Here is a 21,183-nt window from a genome sequence, read left to right as displayed (position 1 = left end):
AGAAAGAAAGAAAGAAAGAAAGAAAGAAAGAAAGAAAGAAAGAAAGAGAAAGAAAGAAATACCTGGATTAGATGGACTCCAAGTTTAATCTAGCCTCTAACCTTTAAAGAATAAATGTTTTCAAAGTTTTAAAATACTGAAAAATGTGAAAGCACATGCAAAATTCTTCAGTTGATATGAAGAAGACAGTATAACTTTAATGCCAAAACCTAATAAAGATCAAACAAAAAAAGAAAATAAATAAAACGGAAGACTGGAAGGAAGTATGCCAGAATGTTCCAAGTGATTGCTTGGGGTTGGAGAGAAGTGGGAGCGATTTTTTTGTAATTTTCTAATTTTGTTCAGTGAACATTATTCTTTTATATACTGGGGGGATAAAAACAACAGAAAGCAATTTTTAAGTGAGCTAAGCACTTTATAGCTCTTTTTTAGGAAAAGTAAATGAATTTGCTTTTTATGTTTGTAGACCTCGGTTTGGTGTGTATGTGTCATTGGCCCTTGAAAATGAAGTCTGCCCCTACAACGCTAGACTTTAATATCCAGCAGTGCTCTGAGGCGCTGTGCTCCCCATCCCCCCTCACCCCAGCGGGTCTTGGTGGGAGGCCCCACTTACTGTTGTTCTAGTGGAGCTGTTGGACATTTTGGGCACCAGGCAGTGAGTGAACTGGATTCTCGGGTCTTTGGTGGTGATGGACAGACCTTTCTGCAGAATTTTCACCAAGCGGATCCAGAACTGAAACACAGCTTCTGGGTGTTTTTCGTGGAGCCTCAGGTAGTAGATCTTTTCAGTCACTGTCCTAACCCGCAGGATGCGTTGGAGCCGGTCATAGATTTGTAGCTCCACAAACTTCAGGGGGAGAATCCTAGACACAATCAGGAAATTCCCATAGGGAGGAGCTCACCGGTTCAATCAACCATGCTGTGCCCACCTAGTGCTTGGCCCAACCTCACTAGGCTCCCACCACTGCCTGGGGGATGCCCCAGGAGGACACTCGTGGCCCTGAAGTGGGAATGATTGCTAAGACCGACTCTTCTCTGACTTCCAGGGCCTTTGTCACTAAAGAACCTGCCCACATCAATAATAATGGCAGATAGTCGATGTGTAACATCTCATTCAATCCTCACAACAACCCTTTGATGAAAGATATTAATTCCATTTTACAGATGTTGAAACTGAGGGTCAGAACAGCTAACTGATTTGCCCAAGTTTAGATCTGCGTAAGTAGGACCTGGAACTGAGGTGTTCCGACTCCATTTCCAGATCTTCTCCCTATATCCTGGTTAACTGTGTTGACAGAGTAAAGAAGGATGGATGTCCTATACATCTGGTATTATTTTTTTTTTTTTAATTTTAACACTCCATAATCCCAACTGACTTTCATACCCCTCACCTTTTTTGGGGGGCGGAAGCCCTAAGTCTATAAATGTAAATAAATTTGTATGTCTATAAATATAAATGAAGACAATGTAAATATATAAATAAAAATATAAGTAAAGAATATGTATAAATAGGGCGCCTGGGTGGCTCAGTTGGTTGGGCGACTGCCTTCGGCTCAGGTCATGATCCTGGAGTCCCGGGATCGAGTCCCGCATCAGGCTCCCTGCTCGGCGGGGAGTCTGCTTCTCCCTCTGCCCTCTTCCCTCTCATGCTCTCTGTCTCTCATTCTCTCTCTCTCTCAAATAAATAAATAAAGTCTTTAAAAAAAAAAAGAATATGTATAAATAAATCAATATAAATAAATATTAAATAAATGAATAAGTCAATGTAAATAAATCAAAATAAATATAAATAAATCAAAATAAATAAATAAATAAGCAAACAAATAAATAAATAAATGGAAGCCCAAGATCCTTCAAGACCAGGCTGAGACAGGGACGCGTGCTCTGTACCCCACAGCACCAAGCACAGTGCCTGGTACCCCCAGACCCTAAAGAAATGCTTGTTAAATTAATGAGGGAATTCTACATAGTTTATACATGACCACACTGCCCTTTTATCTAAAATCCAGCTGCAAAAGAATGTGGTCTTCTGGCCCCTTCCGGCCCCTCCCTCCAGTCTTTCTTTACCTGCTGAGGGTGACCACGGGAGCACAGTCAGGTGTGGTCCAGGAGGAAAACTGACCCTGGGGCCAGGTGACGTTGGCCATCAGGAGGACGTTGGGGAGTGGCAGGGAGGGCACTGAGGAGGTCACCCCGAGGATCACAGTGGTAGACCCTTCATAGACATCCATCCAGCTTCCGGGCTTAGTGACCTAGAAATCAGCCCCAGGTACATGGGTCAGAGAGAAGCGGAAGACAAGGGTGCAAGAATAGAGAGGCTAGGAAGCAGCACTTCAACTTGGTGACATGCTTCGAGCCCCTGTGCTTCTTGAAGGTGTGCGGCACAGTGGGCTGGGCCATGACCAGCATCCATCCTTTCTGTGTGTCTCCCCAAATAGACCCAGCTCACTGGTAGCAGGAAACTGTGTTGCCCTTCTTTGTGTCCTCTGCATTATCTAGCTTTAAAGATTTTATTTATTTATTTATTTACTTATTTATTTTTTTTGAGATGGGGGAGAGAGTGGGGGAGGGGCAGGGGGAGGAAGAGGGACAAGCAGACTTCTGCGCAGAGCGGGGAGCCCTATGTGGGGCTCCATCTCATGACCCTGAGATCATGACTTGAGCCCAGATCAAGAGTTGGATGCTTAACCAACTGAGCCAACCGGGTGCTCCTGCATTATCTAACTTTAAAAAGATGCATTAGTAAGAAAAAGCTGAAAGGCATTAAAATTTTATTTCTCCATCCTTGGGTAGAAGAAGCCAGCAGGGCTTCCAGTGATCTGGAAGGGAGATTATATAAAGAAAGTTCCAGAAGAGGAAGAGAGGGAGGAAAGAGCTGTTGAATGGGGAAGACCCAAGCAGCCCAATGTGAGGGAGGTTTGGGGAGCTTTCTGCAAGGTGAGGGAGGGCCCAGCTTGTTGCTGGATCTTAAGTGAAATAAGAACCTGTTCTCTTGCAGCACCTGAGGCTGGGGCAGGACAGGGAGACTGGATGCTTGGCACTGGGCACAGCGTTTCAGCTAAGACACCCCCCCTTCACTGTCCAGGACAGGCAGAGAAGCCTCCAAGGAACCAGAGGGACCAGGGTAAGGACATTTGAGGGGGTTTCCCTATGTTCCCAAGACCAGAGGGACTTCTCCCAATGTTCTAGACTTTGTAGGACCATCAGAACCATTTCACAGCCATGGTGGAACTGGGGACAAGGGGAAAGCCCCAGGAAGGACTGAAATTTAAGTTCCCACAAAGCTGACTAGAAGGTGCCCCTAGAAAAGTGAGTTTTTATTTTGAAGGGAAAAAAAAACATTTCTTGGAGCCCATGTTGTAGAATGAGATTCATATGTATTATAAAACACAGGGGGCTGCATACATTGAGTAAGTGATAAATAAACGTTTGTGCGTGATGTTTCTTAGAGGTGATGGCAGAGATTCTGAGGAGCGGGGAGAAAGGGAATCACCTAACTGTGTGGGTTGGATCCTTTCAAGTAAACTTTTTTAAAGATTTATCTATTTGAGAGAGAGGGAGCATGAGTGGGAGGGGCAGAGGGAGAGGGAGAGAGAATCTCAAGCAGACTCTGTGTTGAGCGCAGAGCCCAGGGCTGGGCTCGATCCCATGACCCTGAGATCACGACCAGAGCAGAAACCACGAATCGGATGCTCAACCGACGGCACCACCCAAGTGCCCCTCAAGTAAACGTTTAACTCCCCCATGGGGCAGCTTTGGCAGGCAGGCTTTCCCGCTCCCTGGTACGGTCTGAGTTTCCTGCTGCCTGAGTCACTATGTGTCTACCCAGAGAATCTTTTAATTTCAGGTCAAAGAGAACATATTCAGAGAAAAAACCTCCTGCCAAAACATCACACCCCAATAGAAATGACTGGAATTTGGAATCTGGATTTCCCACGTCACTGCTCCTTCTCCACCAAGACTGTTAGGAAGGAGCACACCCCCAGGTGGCCCACTGATGGCCCCACTCCGCAGCCCCCTGGGGTAGCACAGGAACCAGGGAGCGCCCGGAGCCATGAAGTGGCTGGCTGGAATCTGAGGGACTTTGTCAGGGAGTAGCTCACTGTTGTATGAAGGCATCTCCAAATCAAGCTCAGATTGTCTCCACTCTCTCCTATAAGTCCTCGCTGCTTTGTGACTCCATCACAGGGATTCCTGACTGCAGACCCTCCCTGTGCACTTCAGCCTCCGGCCTTCGCCCTGGGACTTGAAGTTCCTTGCCTGGAATGTCCTCCCCCTGCTCTTCCACTTACCAAAGTCTCAACGATACTTCAAAGAATGACTTAACCCCCCTCTTCTGGGGAGCCTTCTTCAACTGCCCAAGTCCCAAGAGTGTTCTGAACCCCCTAAACACTGGCACCCCCTCTCTCTGCTCATGCTTTAGGGATCAGCTGGTCCAAACCACCTGACAGAGCTTTCTTAGCAGTTACCATTTTATAACATACCCTTTAAATTGACAAAGTCATAAGCTCCTTGGCAGGGACACTATCAGATCTCTCTACATGTCCTGCCCCACATGCAGCACACAGCTTGCTGACTGAGGGGCTGGTTCTGCCACACCTGCAGAGAGCACGGGAGGTCCAGCTAGACCTCTAGAGGGAGGCGGGCAGACCCTCAATAAGATGTCATTTTTTTATTTTTTAAGTAAAATCTACCCCCAATGTGGGGCTTGAACTCACGACCCCAAGACCAAGAGTCGCATGCTCCACCAACTGAGCCAGCCACATATCCCAAACTATGTTAAAATGACTGCCCCATACTCTCAATGGTCCCATGCTTCCCAGGCCAAAAATGCTCACTTCCATTGGCTGTATCACCACCCTTTAGGGGATGTAGAATCTGGGCAAGGCGATTCTAGGGGCTTGGCTCTCAAACAAGGCTATTTCTAAACCATCCAGGAGAGAGGAGTTTGGGTTTCAGAGCAGGAATTCTGACAGCAACCTTCATTCCCTCTAATCCAGCATCCCTTCCCTGGTGGCCCTGGGAGGGTGCCCATGGACACTGCATGGAGAGTGAGCTCTGATGGGCCCTTTTGCAGCGTGTAATTCTGTTTCCTGAAAGCATATGACCTGCGGGGAGCCCCACGAGGCCTTAGGCACAAACTGAGCTGAACTTGGGATCCAGACCCTCTGGTTGTCTCTAGCCATAGCAGCTTCCTTCTCCTCCCCAGGGCTTTCAGAGGCCACAGCATTTTTGGATCAACCCTCTGGAGCAAGTTTTGGAAAGGGAAAGGGAGCGGGCTCTGAGCTGCCACGGGGGTACCTGGATAAAGTTGCTTTCAAACACCACCGAGTCGGAGAACAAGTTGAATTCTGGAGAATGAATCAGTTGACAAAGAAGGCCATCTTCCACCCCAAGTTCCACTCCAGGGCCTGGTTCCCTGACCTCAGGTGGGAGGCCCCTAATTTTACTCATTGGTTCTTGGAAAGAACGGGCTGGGGACCATCTCTGGGGCTCCACGCAGACCCAGCCCAATTCCAAGGTGTTGGTGTGACCACTGCTCCCCCACACCTCCGCAGCTCCACTTCCCCTCCTGACTTACAGGCTGTCCCCCAGGCCAGGGAGGGCCTGTCGGCTCACAATGACAGGCATGACATCAAGGAGTGTGATGGGTAACAACAGGAAAGGAAAAATAGAAAAGGCAAGGAAGGATTGGGGGTGAGCAGGGCTTTTCTTCTCCCCTTTCCTATGCACTACACACTAGCAGTAATGTAGTCTTAGTCCATTTCCCCTCAATCTCTCTGTATCCACGAGGAAAATGACTGCCCCATGGTTATGCCAAGAGAGCAGTGAGCTGGCCAGAACAGCAAGGCAGGCTCTCAGGAAGCCCATAGCCTTCAATCCTCTCCCCCCATGGGGGAGCCCATCACAAAAACTCTCTCTGAGCGAACTGATCGCCTAAAGTCAGGCCCTCACCTGGCCAGAGGAGCTCAGGACAGAGGCAAGCAATTCACCCCAATCTTTCCTACCCCATTTCATGGGATAAATGAGAATTTTTTTTTTTTTTTAAACCAGGCTGTTAACAAAGCCAAGAGGCTTATTTATTTGTAAACAGTGGGCAAATGAGGATGTGTGGCCTAGTGGTATGCCAGAGCCAGGGTAGAAGAGATTGTGAAAACTGTAAAATGCTCAGGAAGTTTACAGGGCAGTTGTTAAACACAGCCGTTATTAAAAATTTAATTATATAAACTTACACTTAAATAAATTATACTAAAGCAAAGGTAATGGTCCAAACTCATCTTCTTAATTACTACTCTCTAGAGGTTATTTACGTCTATTGTCCCTACATGGTAGAAATACTATATAATGGAGCACTACGACTGCCTATCTCTTCTCAGTGTGTGTTCAGGAACTTCCTGTCGGTCACTGCCTTCAAACCAGCCACGTTGAGAGTTATTTACATCATGGAACCAGTAAATGCTACTCATCACGCCTTGATTTATTGTTTTGTTGGCTGTCTAAAGCCATAGAGAAAATGTTAATGATGCAGTAAACTTAAAAGTGTGTCTGTAGTTGTTGTATGGTAAGCACAGAAAGATCTGAGGCGTCTCCCAGTATATTGAAAGTTATCTGATTTAGCAAAGAAGTTGCTTAAGTCACTGATGAACATGTAAAGTTCCAACATATAACTTGCTTAGTTCTCTTTCTTCTTACTAATATAAGTGGAAAAATCAGCCAACATTCATGTCAGAACTACACTTTGTCAGTTGCATAGGTTGGCTAGGAATACAAGAGTTTGACAAAAATCAGTGAAAGATTTGTGAGATCAATTGGCCATATGAAATGGACAAGAGTACTGTGTGTTTTATTGTTAGTTGTGAATTGTGTGCTATACATTATGTCAGTAAATTTTTTTTTAAGATTTTATTTATTTTAGAGATAGAGAGAGTGAGCAAGTGGGGTGAGGAGCAGAGGGAGAGGGACAAGCAGACTCCGTGCTGAGTGCAGGGCCCGACGTGGGACTTGATCCCACGGCCCTGAGATCACAACCTGAGCTGAAATCAAGACTCAGATGCCCAAGAGACCAAGCCACCCACGAGCCCCAATGTCAGTAAAATTTTAGAGAAAACATATATAACACATATATGTATATGTCCGTATGTATATATTACATATAATTCTATAATATAGAATATTTTTAATTACTAATTATAGTACATAATATTGAATTCTAATATAATGTATATACTATATATGCTATATTATGCTATATATGTAGTAATTATATATAACATGTGTACTATGTATGATTTATTATATATTATATATATTCCCCCTCAGAGAGCTGGTGTCAAACATTTACAAGTATAGCATTGTAGTGGCACCAACTTCTTCTCTCCCCTTGCAATCTTCTATTTTTGGTACCAGGACAAGAAACATCCACTCAAAGATTTCTTCAGGTTGCATGAAGTTGAGGAGGGGTGAGATAATAATTATCCCTCTATGACTAGACAGCTACCAGGTTCTTTCACTTTGGTGTTTATACAAGGAGCAAGCCAAAAAGGTAAGTCAGTTCCCATGTCTTTTAAACTCTCAAGACACACACTAGTGCAATCCTCGCATGATTGGGGTTAAATTTCCTGGTGCTTCTCTTAACATGAGGTAGGAGTCCTGCTCCTCACTGGTGTTTTTCCCAAAGCTGTTACATCAGAGGCAGAAGTTTACAATTTAGTGGCTAATTTCTTCTTTTTTTTTTAGATATATGTATTTTTATATTTTATTTAATTATTTGAGAAGAGAGAGTGAGAGCGAGCACAAGATGGGGGAAGGTCAGAGGGAGAAGTAGACTCCCTGCTGAGCAGGGAGCCTGATGAGGGATTCGATCCCAGGACTCCAGGATCATGACCTGAGCTGAAGGCAGTCGCTTAACCAACTGAGCCACCCAGGCGCCCCTTGGCTAATTTCTTCTTAAGACTTGATCATTAGAAGAGATCATTATTTTTTATTGATACAAAGTCTATAATACTGGTAATTCAAATATTCAAACAATCTTCAAGGTCATTATTTTTCCTTTATCACAGTACTCTGGTTTTTTTTTTTAAGATTTTTATTTGTCAGAGAGAGAGAGCGCACAAGCAGAGGCAGCGGCAGGCAGAGGGAGAAGCAGGCCCCCCACCAAGCAAGAAGCCAGATGTGGGACTCGATCCCAGGACCCCAGATCATGACCTGAGCCAAAGGCAGACACTCTACTGAGCCACCCAAGTGTCCCAGTACTCTTTGTTCTTTGTTTGACATTTTTTCTCCTTCCCTTGTAAAAGGTTAATGTCCATCAGTAGAGCACCAGTTAATCTATGAAACTTCCATATGATGTAGTGTTTTGCAGCCATTAAGGGAATAAGGCAACTTTATATATACTGATATGGAATGATTACTGAGAGCTATAAAGTTAGAAAAATATAAAGAACTGTATATATAAATTGCTATCACTTGGATAAAAAGTATATTAAAAAAGAATATATACTCATATATGGTTGAACATGCCCAGAAAATTTCTGGAAGGATAAAAATGTGGTTGCCCTAGGAGGGGTAGGGCATTGGTAATGGTGGTGAAAAAGTACTTATTTTTCACAGTATACTTTTTGTACTGTTTAAATTATTTACCATGAACTGTATTTCTTTTAAATAAATTTTAAAATAAAAAGTGTGAAAGAAATTTCCTACATATGGCTCTACAAATATTTACTGAGAAGTAGCTATGTACAAGATAAACTTTTGGAAGAATCATTATTAGCTCTAAAAGTGGTCTGTCCAAAGTTGTGAACATGTGGTCAGGGTTGTATTGGACATACTGTTTACTTCTTGAGTTAAAGATATATATTTGAAGAAATAAAGGCTGGAAGATTTCCAAATATAGTAAAAACTATAAACCTACATCTACACAAACAGTAAGTAATTACTAGAAATTGTAAATATGTAAGCAAAAATGTTAAATATGTATACATATAATTTTTAAAGTTCTTTAACAATTGACTATTTAAAAATTGTAACAATGTAATATGTAACATTAGGTTTAAAACATATGTATAAGTAAAATATATGACAAGAATGGCACAGAGGATGAGAGGAGAAAATAAGATATAGTATTGCAAGGCTCTTATATTATACACGAGGTGGTAAAATACTATTCGAAGTTAGACTGTAATAAGTTAAAAGATGTCTATTGTAAATCCTAGAGTAGAGGAACCATTAAAAAAATTAAACAGAGGGGGCGCCTGGGTGGCTCAGCTGTTAAGCATCTGCCTTGGGCTCAGGTCATGATCCCAGGGTCCTGGGATCGAGCTGCACATCAGGCTCCCTGCTTGGCGGAAGGCCTGCTTCTCCCTCTCCCACTCACCTTGCTTGTGTTCCTGCTCTCGCTAACTCTGTCAAATAAATGAACAAAATCTTTAAAAAAAAAATTTTTTTTAACAGAGATGTATAGCTAATAAATCAAGTGAAGATAAAATAGAACACTGAAAAATTCACAATTAATCCAAAAGAAGGTAAGAGGAAAAATGGAACAAAGAACAAATGGGAAACAGAAAATAACAAGATAGAGAAGATTTAAACCCAACCTTATAGATAATTACACTAAATATAAATGGCCTAAACAGTCCAATTAAAAATGAGATGTTGCCAATCTGTATAAAAAGCAAGGCACAACTATATGCTATCTACAAGAAATCCACAATATACAAAGATGCATAAGTTAAAGAGACAGAGTAAGATAAACTTTGCAGCCACTAATCGTAAGTCAGCTAGAGTGGCTATATTAATATCATACAAAGAAGACTTCATGGCAAGGAATAATACAAGTGATGAAGAAGTACATTTTTTTCTGAAGACTATTACTATTTATTATTTATTTTGAGAGAGAAAGAGAGTGTGTGCATGCAAGCAGGGGGAGGAGCAGAGGGAGAGAGAAAATCTTTTTTTTTAAGATTTATTTATTTGACAGAGAGACAGAGGGGGCGAGCACAAGTAGGCAGAGCAGCAGGCAGAGGGAGAGGAAGAAGCAGGCTCCCCACTGAGCAGAGAGCCCGATTTGGGGCTCTATCCCAGGACCCCAGGATCATGACCTGAGTTGAAGGCAGATGCCCAACTGACTGAGCCACCCTGGCTCCCTGGGAGAGAGAAAATCTTAAGCAGACTCCACGCTGAGCTCAGGGACCTTTGTGGGGCTCAATCCCAAGACCCTAAGATCGTGACCAGAACTGAAATCAAGAATTGCACACTTAACTGACTGAGCCACCCAAGCACCCCAAAGAGGGACACTTTTTAAATTCAATTAATTAACATATAGTGTATTATTAGTTTCAGAGGTAGAGTTCAGTGATTCATCAGTCTTACATAACACCCAATGCTCATTACATCATGTGCCTCCTTAATGCCTGTCACCCAGTTACCCCATCGCCCCACCCTCCTCCCCTCCAGCAACCCTCAGTTTGTTTCCTATGATTAAGACTCTTATGATTTGTCTCCCCAAAAGAGGGACATTTTTAAAAGATAAGGAGGTCAATTTAAGAAGACATAACAATCCTAAATGTATATGTATCCAATAGCAGAGTTTCAAAAAACATGAAATGAAAACTGATGAAACTAAAAGGAAAAATAGACAAATAGATAATTAGAGTTGGATATCTTATCCTTTCTCTCTCAGAAATTCATAGAACAAGTAAATAGGAAATTAGTAAGGATACAGAAGACTTAATAACTACGAACTTAATTTATGTAAATTTTTTTTTTTTTTTTTTTTTTTTTGAGAAAGAGCGTGCACGCAAACTGTGGGGAGAGGAGCAGAGGGAGAGAGAGAATCTTAAGCAGGCTCCTTGCTCAGCACAGAGCCCAATGCAGGGCTCGATCTCACAATTCAGAGATCATGACCTGAGCCAAAATCAAGAGTCAGACGCTCAAGCAACTGAGCCACCCATGTACCCCACTCTATGTAATTTTTGTAAAAAATTTTTTTGTATTTTGCATACCTTCTATAAAAAATATTTTGTACACTTTTCTGTAAAACACAGAACACTCAGAACCCACAGAATCCACATTCTCTTCAAGTGCACATTGAACATTCACTAAGATATACCATGTGCTGAGCCATTAAAACAAGTCTCAATAAATTTCCACTAATTAAAATTATACAGGGTATGTCCCCTGACCATAATCAATGAAATTAGGAGCAATGAAATCAATGAAAGAAAAATATTTGGAAAATATCAAGGGATTTGGAAATTAAACAACCTACTCCTAAAGTTAAATTTATTTTATTTATTTTTTTAACTTAAAATTTTTTATTTTTTTTAAAGATTTTATTTATTTGAGAGAGAGAGAATGAGAGAGAGCACATGAGAGGGGGGAGGGTCAGAGGGAGAAGCAGACTCCCTGCCGAGCAGGGAGCCCGATGCGGGACTCGATCCAGGGACTCCAGGATCATGACCTGAGCCGAAGGCAGTCGCTTAACCAACTGAGCCACCCAGGTGCCCCAACTTAAAAAATTTTTTAAAAGAACAGTTAAATTTGTAAAAATTGAGAAACCTATAGTGAGATCTAGAAATGATATTGTCTAAGTTACTGAGTTTCCTTCTGTTTCCTCTGTAGTAAAATGAAAAGATCTATGCTGTCCAATACAGTAGCCACTAGCCACGGGACTACTGAGCACCTGAAATGTGGCTAATCCAAATGAGATATGTTCTAAGTGTAAAATGCCAATACAAATAAATACTTAGTACCAAAAAATGTAAAATATCTATATATCTCATAAATAACTTCTTAGGTTGATGACATGTAGAAATAATATTTTTAGTATATTGAGTTAAAGGTGTTTAAAGTATCTTTTCCTGTTTCTTTTTAATGTAACCATTAGAAAAATTTAAATTACATATGTGGCTTGCATTATATTTTTATTGGACGGTGTTAAGACTAGATCAAATCTTCCAGGCCTTAATATTCTGATATCTATCATAAGCTTTAGAGGCAGGGCCCTTCAAATCTGGAAAGCATTACACCGCATGTAGTTAGTGTTTCCTTCTTCCTTAGATTCCACTAGATGGCACTAGAGCGAAGGCCTCAAGCTAGTACTTGCAGCTTTCTAAATACGCTGTGCTTGGGCTCCTCTCCACGTCCTTGCTCACAGTTCCCTCCAGTAGGGAACTCTTTCCGAACGTGGTTACCTGTTCATTTTTTAAAATTCAGATCCTCTAAGAAGCTTTCCTTTTACCATCTGCCTCCTGCCAGCAGATAACTTTATATACCCATGTCCTATACACGTTTCTATCACAGAACCATGAAACATTATTGGTTTGTTTACATGTCCCCCCCCCAACCCCCCACACACTGTCTAATGCATGTTATCTGAGGTGAGTAGTAATGAAATCTTAGTCAATGCGCAGTAGCCGCTAGGTGCTGAAGGCAATGTATCAGTCAGAATAGGCCAAGTTATGCTACAGGAACTTAACACAACAGAGGTTTCTTTCGTATTTACACTACATGTTCATGAGGGATCAGTCAACGGCTCCACTCCATGGCATCCTCACTCCAAGACCTACATTAATGGAAGAGTTCCACTTGGAGCATTGCTGGTCACTGTAGTGGAGGGAAAAAGAAGGTGAAAGGTTTGGAGGTTTTTGAACCAGTGCTCCAATCTAGAATCTAGGTGTTCCAATCTAGAACTGACACAAGTTACTTCTACTCACAACTCATTGGCCAGAACTAATAGAACTAATTCATGGCCTTGTCCAACCACAAAGGTGTCAGGAAGTGCACTTCTATTATGTGCTTGAAAGGCAAGGGCAGAAATATTTGGAGACCACTATGATCCTTCTAGTCAATAACCATTTAGCTCACCATCCCTCCTGCAGCTCACTACCCCTCTGCATTCACCATACCTCTCCAAAGAAGGCAACTCAGTAATTCCCTTCAGCTACAACATCAAGTTCAAATTCAAGAATCTCCGAGTGAGGGGTGCCTGGCTGGGTCAGTCAGTTAAGCGTCTGCCTTCGGCTCAGGTCATGATCTCCAGGGTCCTGGGATCGAGCCCCACGTCGGGCTCTCTGCTCAGCCGGGAGCCTGCTTCTCCCTCTCCCACTCCTCCTGCTTGTGCGCTCTCTCTCTCTTTTTCAAATAAATAAATAAAATCTTTAAAAAAAAAAAAAATCTCCGAGTGATGCATAATAGTCTCTACACCACTTTCCGAAGTGGCTTGAGGTGGAGAACTCTAAAAAGACAAGCCCCCACCCATCTAATAAATATTGGTGGAACAAAGACAAGACGAATGCACTAAGGGGAAAGGGGAGGAACAAGAAACAGTAGCCTAGGAATCACCATGTGCCACTGAGCAGATGGGAAGAAGGCCCCTTACCCTGCAGGAAGGGAATATTCCCTGATTAGGCCCTAATTTTGCTTCCTGGGAGCACAGCCTTAGGCAACTGTTCTGTTTTAAACTACTGAGAATTCAGAGTTGTTGCTGCAGGAGAACCTAATCTAATGTGTCCTTGACTGATAAGGAGATAGGACTGTAGAGGTGGGTGATGCATATGTATTTAAAACAACAAAAAACTTCAGAATGTGTGACATTAACTTACTTGGAGGGCAGGCAGCAAAGCGATCTTATTGAAAGATGGGAAGAGGGCAACTCGTCATAAGTAGCAAAGTATTTGGTAAAACTGTTGCCTGCAGTAACTTGGAAGACATACTTGATCTATCTAAGAAGTTAAGAGAAAGTCAGAGGAAAGAATTTTAGCAGCCTGAATTGGATACTGTTGGTTGCCACTGACGAAGTCCAAGATTATCTCAGACAAGAACTGAACTGGCCAGCTCACAAGCAGGCACAAGGGCTGTAAAGAGAAATCAGTGGGTTTGCAGGGTTCACAAAGGCAACTACTTCTCATCCCTGACTGGTTAACAGATAAAACTGAGAAATGTTTGCAATGACAAATGCCGTTTTGAACTCAGCTTTGTACGTAGGATGACTGCTGGCCTGTCTTGGTTCACCCAGACCTGTCCCAGTTTTAGCACTGAAAAGTACTGCATCCCAGAAAATCCCTTTGCCAGGCAAACGGGGACAGCAGGTCACCCTATTCATAGGAAAGAGGAAAACAGTGGTATGGCCATTACATCTGTTGTTAAAATCTCCAAGTAGATTAAATTGTCTTAGAGTGAAGACCTCACAAAGGTTCTGGCACCCTGTAAACCATTTCAATTAAACCATCTGGGGAAAGGGCCTTAAGGTGCAGCTCTCCCACTTCAAGTTAACACCCCAAACGAGGTGAAGTGTGAGAATGAGAAAACATATCAAATTTAAGTAGTATGTTCTAGGATGGCTACTGGCACGCAGTGCCTGAAATCCGAGATAAAAAGCCAACTGTATTTTTCATTGTACTGTGCTGAGATGAGCCACATTACCCCCCGCCATCCACAGAGATCAGGGAGCCGTACGTTCTAAGTGTAAAATGCCAATACAAATAAATACTTAGTACCAAAAAATGTAAAATATCTATATATCTCATAAATAACTTCTTAGGTTGATTACATGTAAAAATAATATTTTTAGTATTGTACATGCCCAGAAGGTGGGAAGCTGGAAATACTTGCTGAACAGCACTAGTGACTGCCACAGTGCAATAAATAGAAGTGATGCCCAAACCACCGGCTTCTAGAGTAGTTGGCACTTAGACTCAAGAACTCAGGAAGCCAAAATGGCTTAGTAGAGGCACCATACCATTTGTACCCTTTGGCAAAAGTAAACCCAATTCCCCATACATAAAATGACACACATCAAGAGTGTGTGAACCGATACATTACCATGGGCAGAGGAGTGAATGCACTTGAACATGGAGTAGGGGATGGAGTAGTGGATATGGGCAAGGGAAAAAAAAAAAGCCCAAACCCTCCATTTCTGTGTAAAAGCCAAGCTACAAAGATCTGGGAGTGAGCAGAGACAACTGTCAAGTGGGACATTTTACCAGCTGACCTGGAGAACAATCAAAACTGAGCACTCATTCTGATGGATCACAGCAGTAGAGAGGAAAAAAAGCCTACTGGACTGATAGTCCTCTTTCCCCCGGAAACTGAAGGTGGGGGTGGTAGAAGAAAATCATTTTTCTTTTGAAATGGAGAGTCAAGAGAGGACTAGAATATTCTTGGCCCAGGCTCAGAAAACTGGTGGATTCGGGGCAGACCCAACTGCCCTTGCCTCCAAATTCAGATTTATTTACATTATGTTTTATTTTTTATTGTTTTTTAAGTAGGTGCTATGCCCGCTGTGGAGCCCAATGAGGGCCTTGAATTCACGACCTTGAGATCAAGATTCAGTCAGTTTAAGACTAAGCCACCCGGGTGCCCCTACATGATGTTTTAAACGAAGTGTTTTAAGTACTTTTCTGCTCCTGAGTTAAGATGTCAAACCCAAATCTAGGATTAAGACCCTTCCTATCACTAATTTCAAGGGCAGAGGTCAATATGACACATACTAGAAATATATATTCAATTTTTATTTCATTAGAAAATTTCATTTAAGCCACATGGTGGCCATAATGGCATCTTGAGTGGGCTTTGTCATCCCACTGCCCCCTTCTGATCAATATACATGCATACATGCTGTGTTGGAGAAAGTACTTTACCATGTGAAACAATGAGAGGTGGACACTTGACTATTTCATCATCCCCCTCCCTACAGCCAACCCATACACCACACTTCAACTACTGTCCACACACAGACAAGCTCTCATGGGAGAGAAGCTGACCTCCACATAAACTGACCACAAGACACCCAAGCCCCAAGGAACTCTTGGCAGATGTTGACGACGCAGAGATGAAAACGACACCATCTCCCAACTGCTGAATATGAAGCGCAAGTCCCTATCTAAGAGGCATCAGAGCCATGTTGCCAAGGACACCAGAGCGTACAGCAGACCCTGGGGAGAGCAGTGACATCATTCCATCGCAGTCATAGGCAATCCATTCACACCTATATATTAGGCCCTTTTTCCAGGGCAAGGAACATCCAGATGGAGAGGCCCTTCAAGAGCCTGTTAACAGTTCTGGTAACACTGATGTTCTGAGCTTTCCTGCCCAGCAACTAGACAACTGCCTGGATGTGTTTAGGCCAGTGTTCCAAGATTACAGCTGGTGGAGAGAGGTCTTATCACACCCCTCTGGATGGATTGTCTGGAACGCCCTCGGGGGCTCTATGCTGGCTGGTTGACCTCTGGTGGTCCAGGAGCTCCTAGGCAATGGGCTCTCCAGTATGCCTCCCAGGGACTCCATTAGTCTAACGAAGATGGAGAGCAGGGTCAGCACCACACCTAAGAGATAGAGGTTCAACACAGGCTTCATGGCTGAAATGACCCCACTCCTCTGTAGAGCAGTAGAGCTGTCTTCACTTCTCGAAGGCCTCTGGATACTGAGGAAAGAGAGGTGAGATTAATCTACAGCCTTTTGGGATATGCATGCATCCAGGCCTGACTTCTGTCTTCCCATGGAACTAAGGGTGAGGCTCAGCCAGTCAGGGAGACAGGGACCAGTAGAAGCATATTTACACTGTAAACTCTATGGCTGCAGAGCTAGTCTTGCTTCTTGGACTAATTCAAGAGCACTCCTTAAAACTTTTACTTCTAAAGTAAACCTTTTACTTCTGCCAGGTGCAATGCACAATCCCCGTGCCACAATCCAGGGACCAAAACCCTTCCTGAACGGGGTCTGTTTTTGAGGAGGAAGGTAGGCACATGCCCCTAAGAAAGCCACCTGCCTAGAGGTTCTCCTCACATCTGTCAGGTTCCAGTTAATCGTAAACTTTTTTTTTTTTTAAAGATTTTATTTATTTTGAGGGAGAGAGAATGAGAGAGAAAGAACACATGAGGGGATAGGGTCAGAGGGCGAAGCAGATTCCCCGCCAAGCAGGGAGCCCGATGCGGGACTCGATCCAGGGACTCCAGGATCATGACCTGAGCCGAAGGCAGTCGCCTAACCAACTGAGCCACCCAGGCGCCCCAGTCATAAACTTTTTGATAAAGCCAAAATAATTCCAAGACAGTCAAATCTATCAAGTTCACTTATTTAACAAATACACCCGGAATACCTACGATGTGTTAGGCACCCAGGAAGGTACTAGGGCCATACGGGGTCCGGTAGACATGAACCCTGCCCTCATGGGGCTTTCGATCTAGGCAAGAAATTAGCCAGTTAGCACACACACAACACGCCAAGTGCTGTGACAGAAAGGGTGTTCTGGGAGGGCAAGACTGGGACGCCCAACCCAGCACTTGAGAGCATGGGGAGAGCCACATGGAACACAGGGTCATCCCTGAAAACAGGGCTAGAGCGGCTGACTCCGGACCCAGGTGGAGACGGAGCGAGGAGCAGGAGTCCGGGAGGCGCGGCCCGAGCTCGGGAACCCGAGGCGGCCCGCGGGGCAACGCAGCCTGGGGAATGGGCGCGGAAAGGTGGGGAAGCCCACAGGGCCGCTCACCTCCAGGAGGAAGGGCCAGGAGCGGTCCGCTCGCTGTAACAGAGGGTAGTGCAGGAGTCCGAAGAGTCAGCTCCCGATTAGTGTTAAACCGCAGCCCAGACGACTCTCTGAGTATAACGGCGGAACCCTCGGGAAAGAGGAGCAGAACGGCGTTGCCCACGCCGCCCACTTATAGCCCCGGCCCCGCCCCGGAGCCGCGCACGCGCACTCGGGCCGCACGTACCGGGCCTGACGCACGTCCGCGGCCCCGCCCCCAGGCGGGGGAGGTCCGAGGTCTGGGCCGCTGCGCTGCGCTGCGCTGCCAGTCTGACCTGTTTCCAGAAAGTACACACCCTGGGGCTCTGAGTCACTGAGGTCGGCAGTAGGACTAGCGTATGTGTTAACATAGACTGCCTCTTTCTGCTGCAGGAAACTGGAGGGAGTCAGCACATTTACCCCCATACCGAGTGGATTGGAGACACACCTGAAGTGTCCAAATCCAAAAGCCCTCAGGTCAGAGGAAGGCGGGACCGCAGAGAAGGGCTTCATCACCAGACCTTCCAACAAAGCACAGATTGCCAGAAGGCATCAGATCCCCACCCCCAGTATTTAAATTCCCCCGACTGAAGAGCTGACTTTCACTTTCTAGAAGTACCAAGATTCCAGGCACCGCCCCCACCCTCCCATTCGAAGTCCTGAGGTTTAATTTGCCCTTGGTATCACTGCAATGGCGAGAACCTGTTACGTCGTAGTAAGTTCTGCTTTCTACGAAAGTTTGTCATGTGTAAGAAAAGGTGAAATACCCAGCTGGCCCTGGCGTCTGTGCCTGACTGCACACGGACAACTCACTTTGTACCCACTGGGCCTGTTTTCTCACCTAAAATGGGGCCACTAGATGATTTTTAGATACTTTCAGATCGAACCAAAGAGCTAGGAGGTGAGCAGCCAGCTTCATACCCAGATCTGGGAGCTGGGAAGCCTTACTACGCAAACCCTCCGCGTGAAACCGGAGAAATGTAGACGGTCTGCTGTGAAAGCAGCCAATGGCGGATCTCAGAAAATAGAGTCCTGGGGAGACGCTAGGAAGGAACCTCCACGCCGAAGGCTGTCAGCGGTTTCATGCCTTCCTCCTGGGGAGGAGGAGGGCAGTGGACCAAAGCGCCGGGGCCGCTGACTCTAGACAGGTCCACAGAGCTGTAGGGCTGGCGGTTCCATGTGTCAGGGTCAAGTACCGGGGCTGGATGGGCAAGAACCCGGGAGCTTGCACAGGGTCTGCGATTTTGCGGAAAAAGGACGCAACGAGCAGGATGGGAGGAGCCAAATCACAACGGCGACCTTTCCCCTACTTTCCAGGCTCGCGGTCTACTTTTCCAGTAGGAGTGGGTGGGGAAAGGAGAAATTGGGGATGGAGACGTGCCGGCAGGCAGGCACTTAAAAACTAATTTGCCTACTTACCCCGCAGGAATTTTTGGTCTTTCCTTATATTAGCGTTTTGTCTGTTTTTGTGCTGGACTCAGTGACTCTTGCACTGTTGTCATGACATGCTAGAGCTCTGAGTCTGCCAGATGTCCCAAAGGTCACTACTTGCTAGTTAGGGGCTTTAGGCAAATCCTTTAACCTTCCTGTACTTCAGTTTCCTCAGATGTTATATGGAATACTAACAGCCCTTAACTAGAAATTAAATGAATTCATTCTTGTAAAGCACAAAGAATGGTGCCTGGCACATAGAAAACATTCCACGAGTGTTAACATTATCTGTGTCATTGACTACAAAACTCCCAAAAGGGGGCTTTGTTCATAGTAGCTTATGTTTGGCGTGTCAGGAATTCCGCAATAACCCTTGGGACTCCATTTATTGTGAGCTCTAAATTATGTTCACACAGCCAGAAGGAAGAGATGGGCACCTCACCAACAATTCCCTCTCTCCCATAGTCACTGTCATTACCTAAATGTCATGCCAGCTGAAATTAACCAGGGTTTGGGTGAATATAGCCCTATACTTCCCATCTATCAGGTACAAAGATTATTGGCTGTCATCTTTGGGTAGGTACGGGGCATATCTAAATCAGGATTCTTGTCCCATTTCCACCTGCTTGGCCAAGTTAATTAATCTATTTGAGCTTTAGTTTCCTAATCTGTAAAATGGGGAAAATAATATACAAGTAAATAAATAGGAGCTGCTTGACAAGGAATGGCTATTGTCTTACTAAACTGTTTAGAGGCAGATTTTTTTTTTTTTTTTTTTTTTTTTGGAAGTAATCTCTAAGCCCAATGTGGGGCTCTAAAGAGTCACATGCTCTACCAACTGAACCGGCCAGCCCCCACCCACCCCAGGGGCAAATTCTTGTCCTAAATCAGGTTGTCATCTAGTTGGATAAATAAGACCTGCAAAAGATAACTACGAACCCAAGGCACTGTAGGAGTAGTGGTTAGAAATCAGTCAGACTTGAGCGTGAGGCCTGCTCTGCGGTTTGCTTGCTATTGTCCTTGGGCTCTGCTTGCCTCAGTTCTTCCTTTTAAAATGGGAGTAATAATAGTTCTAACCTACTAAGACTGTGATGAAGATTAAATAATGAATGCAAAGTACTTAGTATAGACTAAGGGCAAAATAAATGGTGGTTACTAATCTAATTAGCTCCTAAGGTAGATTACTGTGAATGGACTGCAGTGCTTGGGAGCCCAGAGGTAGAGAAAGAGAGAGAAAACGAAGTAAGAGCATAGCTAGGGTGACAATGATCTGTTTGGGGATCTGGAATTTTAGCATTCACCATGAGTGAATGGGAAACTGGAAGCAAAGTCAGCATTCACCAAGTAACTGACACATGCCAAGCATTTTGCTAAATGCCTTACATAATATTGTTTAACTGAATTCCCTTAGCAGCCATGTGTAGTAGGTATTAGTACTTCCCTACTTTATTTGTTAACCATGCTTTTTCCCTTCAGCTAGTCTTTTACTCATCCTTCATATCTCAATTCAAACATGTTTCTTTGGGCTTCCTGAATGGCTCAGGTGTGCTCTCTCTCTCTCACACACATACTCTCCCTCTCTCTCTGAAATAAATAAAATCTTTTAAAAAAATACCAATACAAAACAAAAACATATTTCCTCTGGGAACCCTTTGCTGACCCTCAGACCCTTGCTACAGGCTGCAATGACATGATATACATTTCCCTCACTATTAGTTACCTTACGCTTAGTTATATTAATGTCCGCTTCCCCCTCAAAAGCCTGAAAACATCAGTGAAAGGAGTGTCTAGTCTGATTTTGTCTTCATTTCATTCTAGCACCTAGCATGACATAGTAGGCTTTCAATAAATATTTATTGATTGAGAACTATTTGAACAAATGATTATCTTACCCAGCATCTTCAGTGAATCCCCGTTGTTCCACCAAAGAAGGGTAGATAGGACCCCAAGACAAATCCTCTTCAGGGTCTACCTCCTCCTGGGAAACTGCTAATCAAGGAAAGCTCTTTATGAACCATATTCTTATCCCAAGCCCCTCAAAAAAAAGTGCTTCTAGGGCGCCTGGGTGGCTCAGTCGTTAAGCGTCTGCCTTCGGCTCAGGTCATGATCCCAGGGTCCTGGGATCGAGTCCCACATTGGGCTCCCTGCTCGGCAGGAAGCCTGCTTCTCCCTCTCCCACTCCCCCTGCTTGTGTTCCTGCTCTCACTATCTCTCTCTCTGTCAAATAAATAAATAAAAATCTTAAAAAAAAA

At 44.1% G+C, this 21,183-nt stretch overlaps 2 protein-coding genes across 2 annotated transcripts in view; both read right to left on the bottom strand.

Moving 5' to 3' along the window:
- FAM71F2 (family with sequence similarity 71 member F2) overlaps nucleotides 1-17,574 on the bottom strand; it is a 22,265-nt gene extending 4,691 nt beyond the window's left edge. Inside the window, exons 1-3 of the mRNA XM_035021058.1 lie at nucleotides 17,486-17,574; nucleotides 2,068-2,252; nucleotides 614-863 (exon numbers count right to left, since the gene is read on the bottom strand). Of these exons, the coding sequence (XP_034876949.1) occupies nucleotides 614-863; nucleotides 2,068-2,231 (414 nt within the window). The 5' untranslated portion in view covers nucleotides 2,232-2,252; nucleotides 17,486-17,574. The remainder of the gene's footprint in view (nucleotides 1-613; nucleotides 864-2,067; nucleotides 2,253-17,485) is intronic.
- On the bottom strand, nucleotides 15,495-17,575 carry HILPDA (hypoxia inducible lipid droplet associated). The gene is given in 3 exon segments (XM_035021059.1): nucleotides 15,495-16,200; nucleotides 16,203-16,420; nucleotides 17,486-17,575. Coding segments are annotated over 2 exon segments (189 nt in total). The 5' UTR covers nucleotides 16,354-16,420; nucleotides 17,486-17,575; the 3' UTR covers nucleotides 15,495-16,162.
- Nucleotides 17,576-21,183: the final 3,608 nt, after the last annotated feature.

Source organism: Mirounga leonina, unplaced genomic scaffold (assembly GCF_011800145.1).
Source record: "Mirounga leonina isolate KUSES-001 unplaced genomic scaffold, KU_Mleo_1.0 Mir_174, whole genome shotgun sequence".
NCBI classification, from domain to species: domain Eukaryota; kingdom Metazoa; phylum Chordata; class Mammalia; order Carnivora; family Phocidae; genus Mirounga; species Mirounga leonina.
The sequence above is the reverse complement of the archived record's forward strand: the minus strand, read 5'-3'. Positions and strand labels throughout refer to the sequence as shown.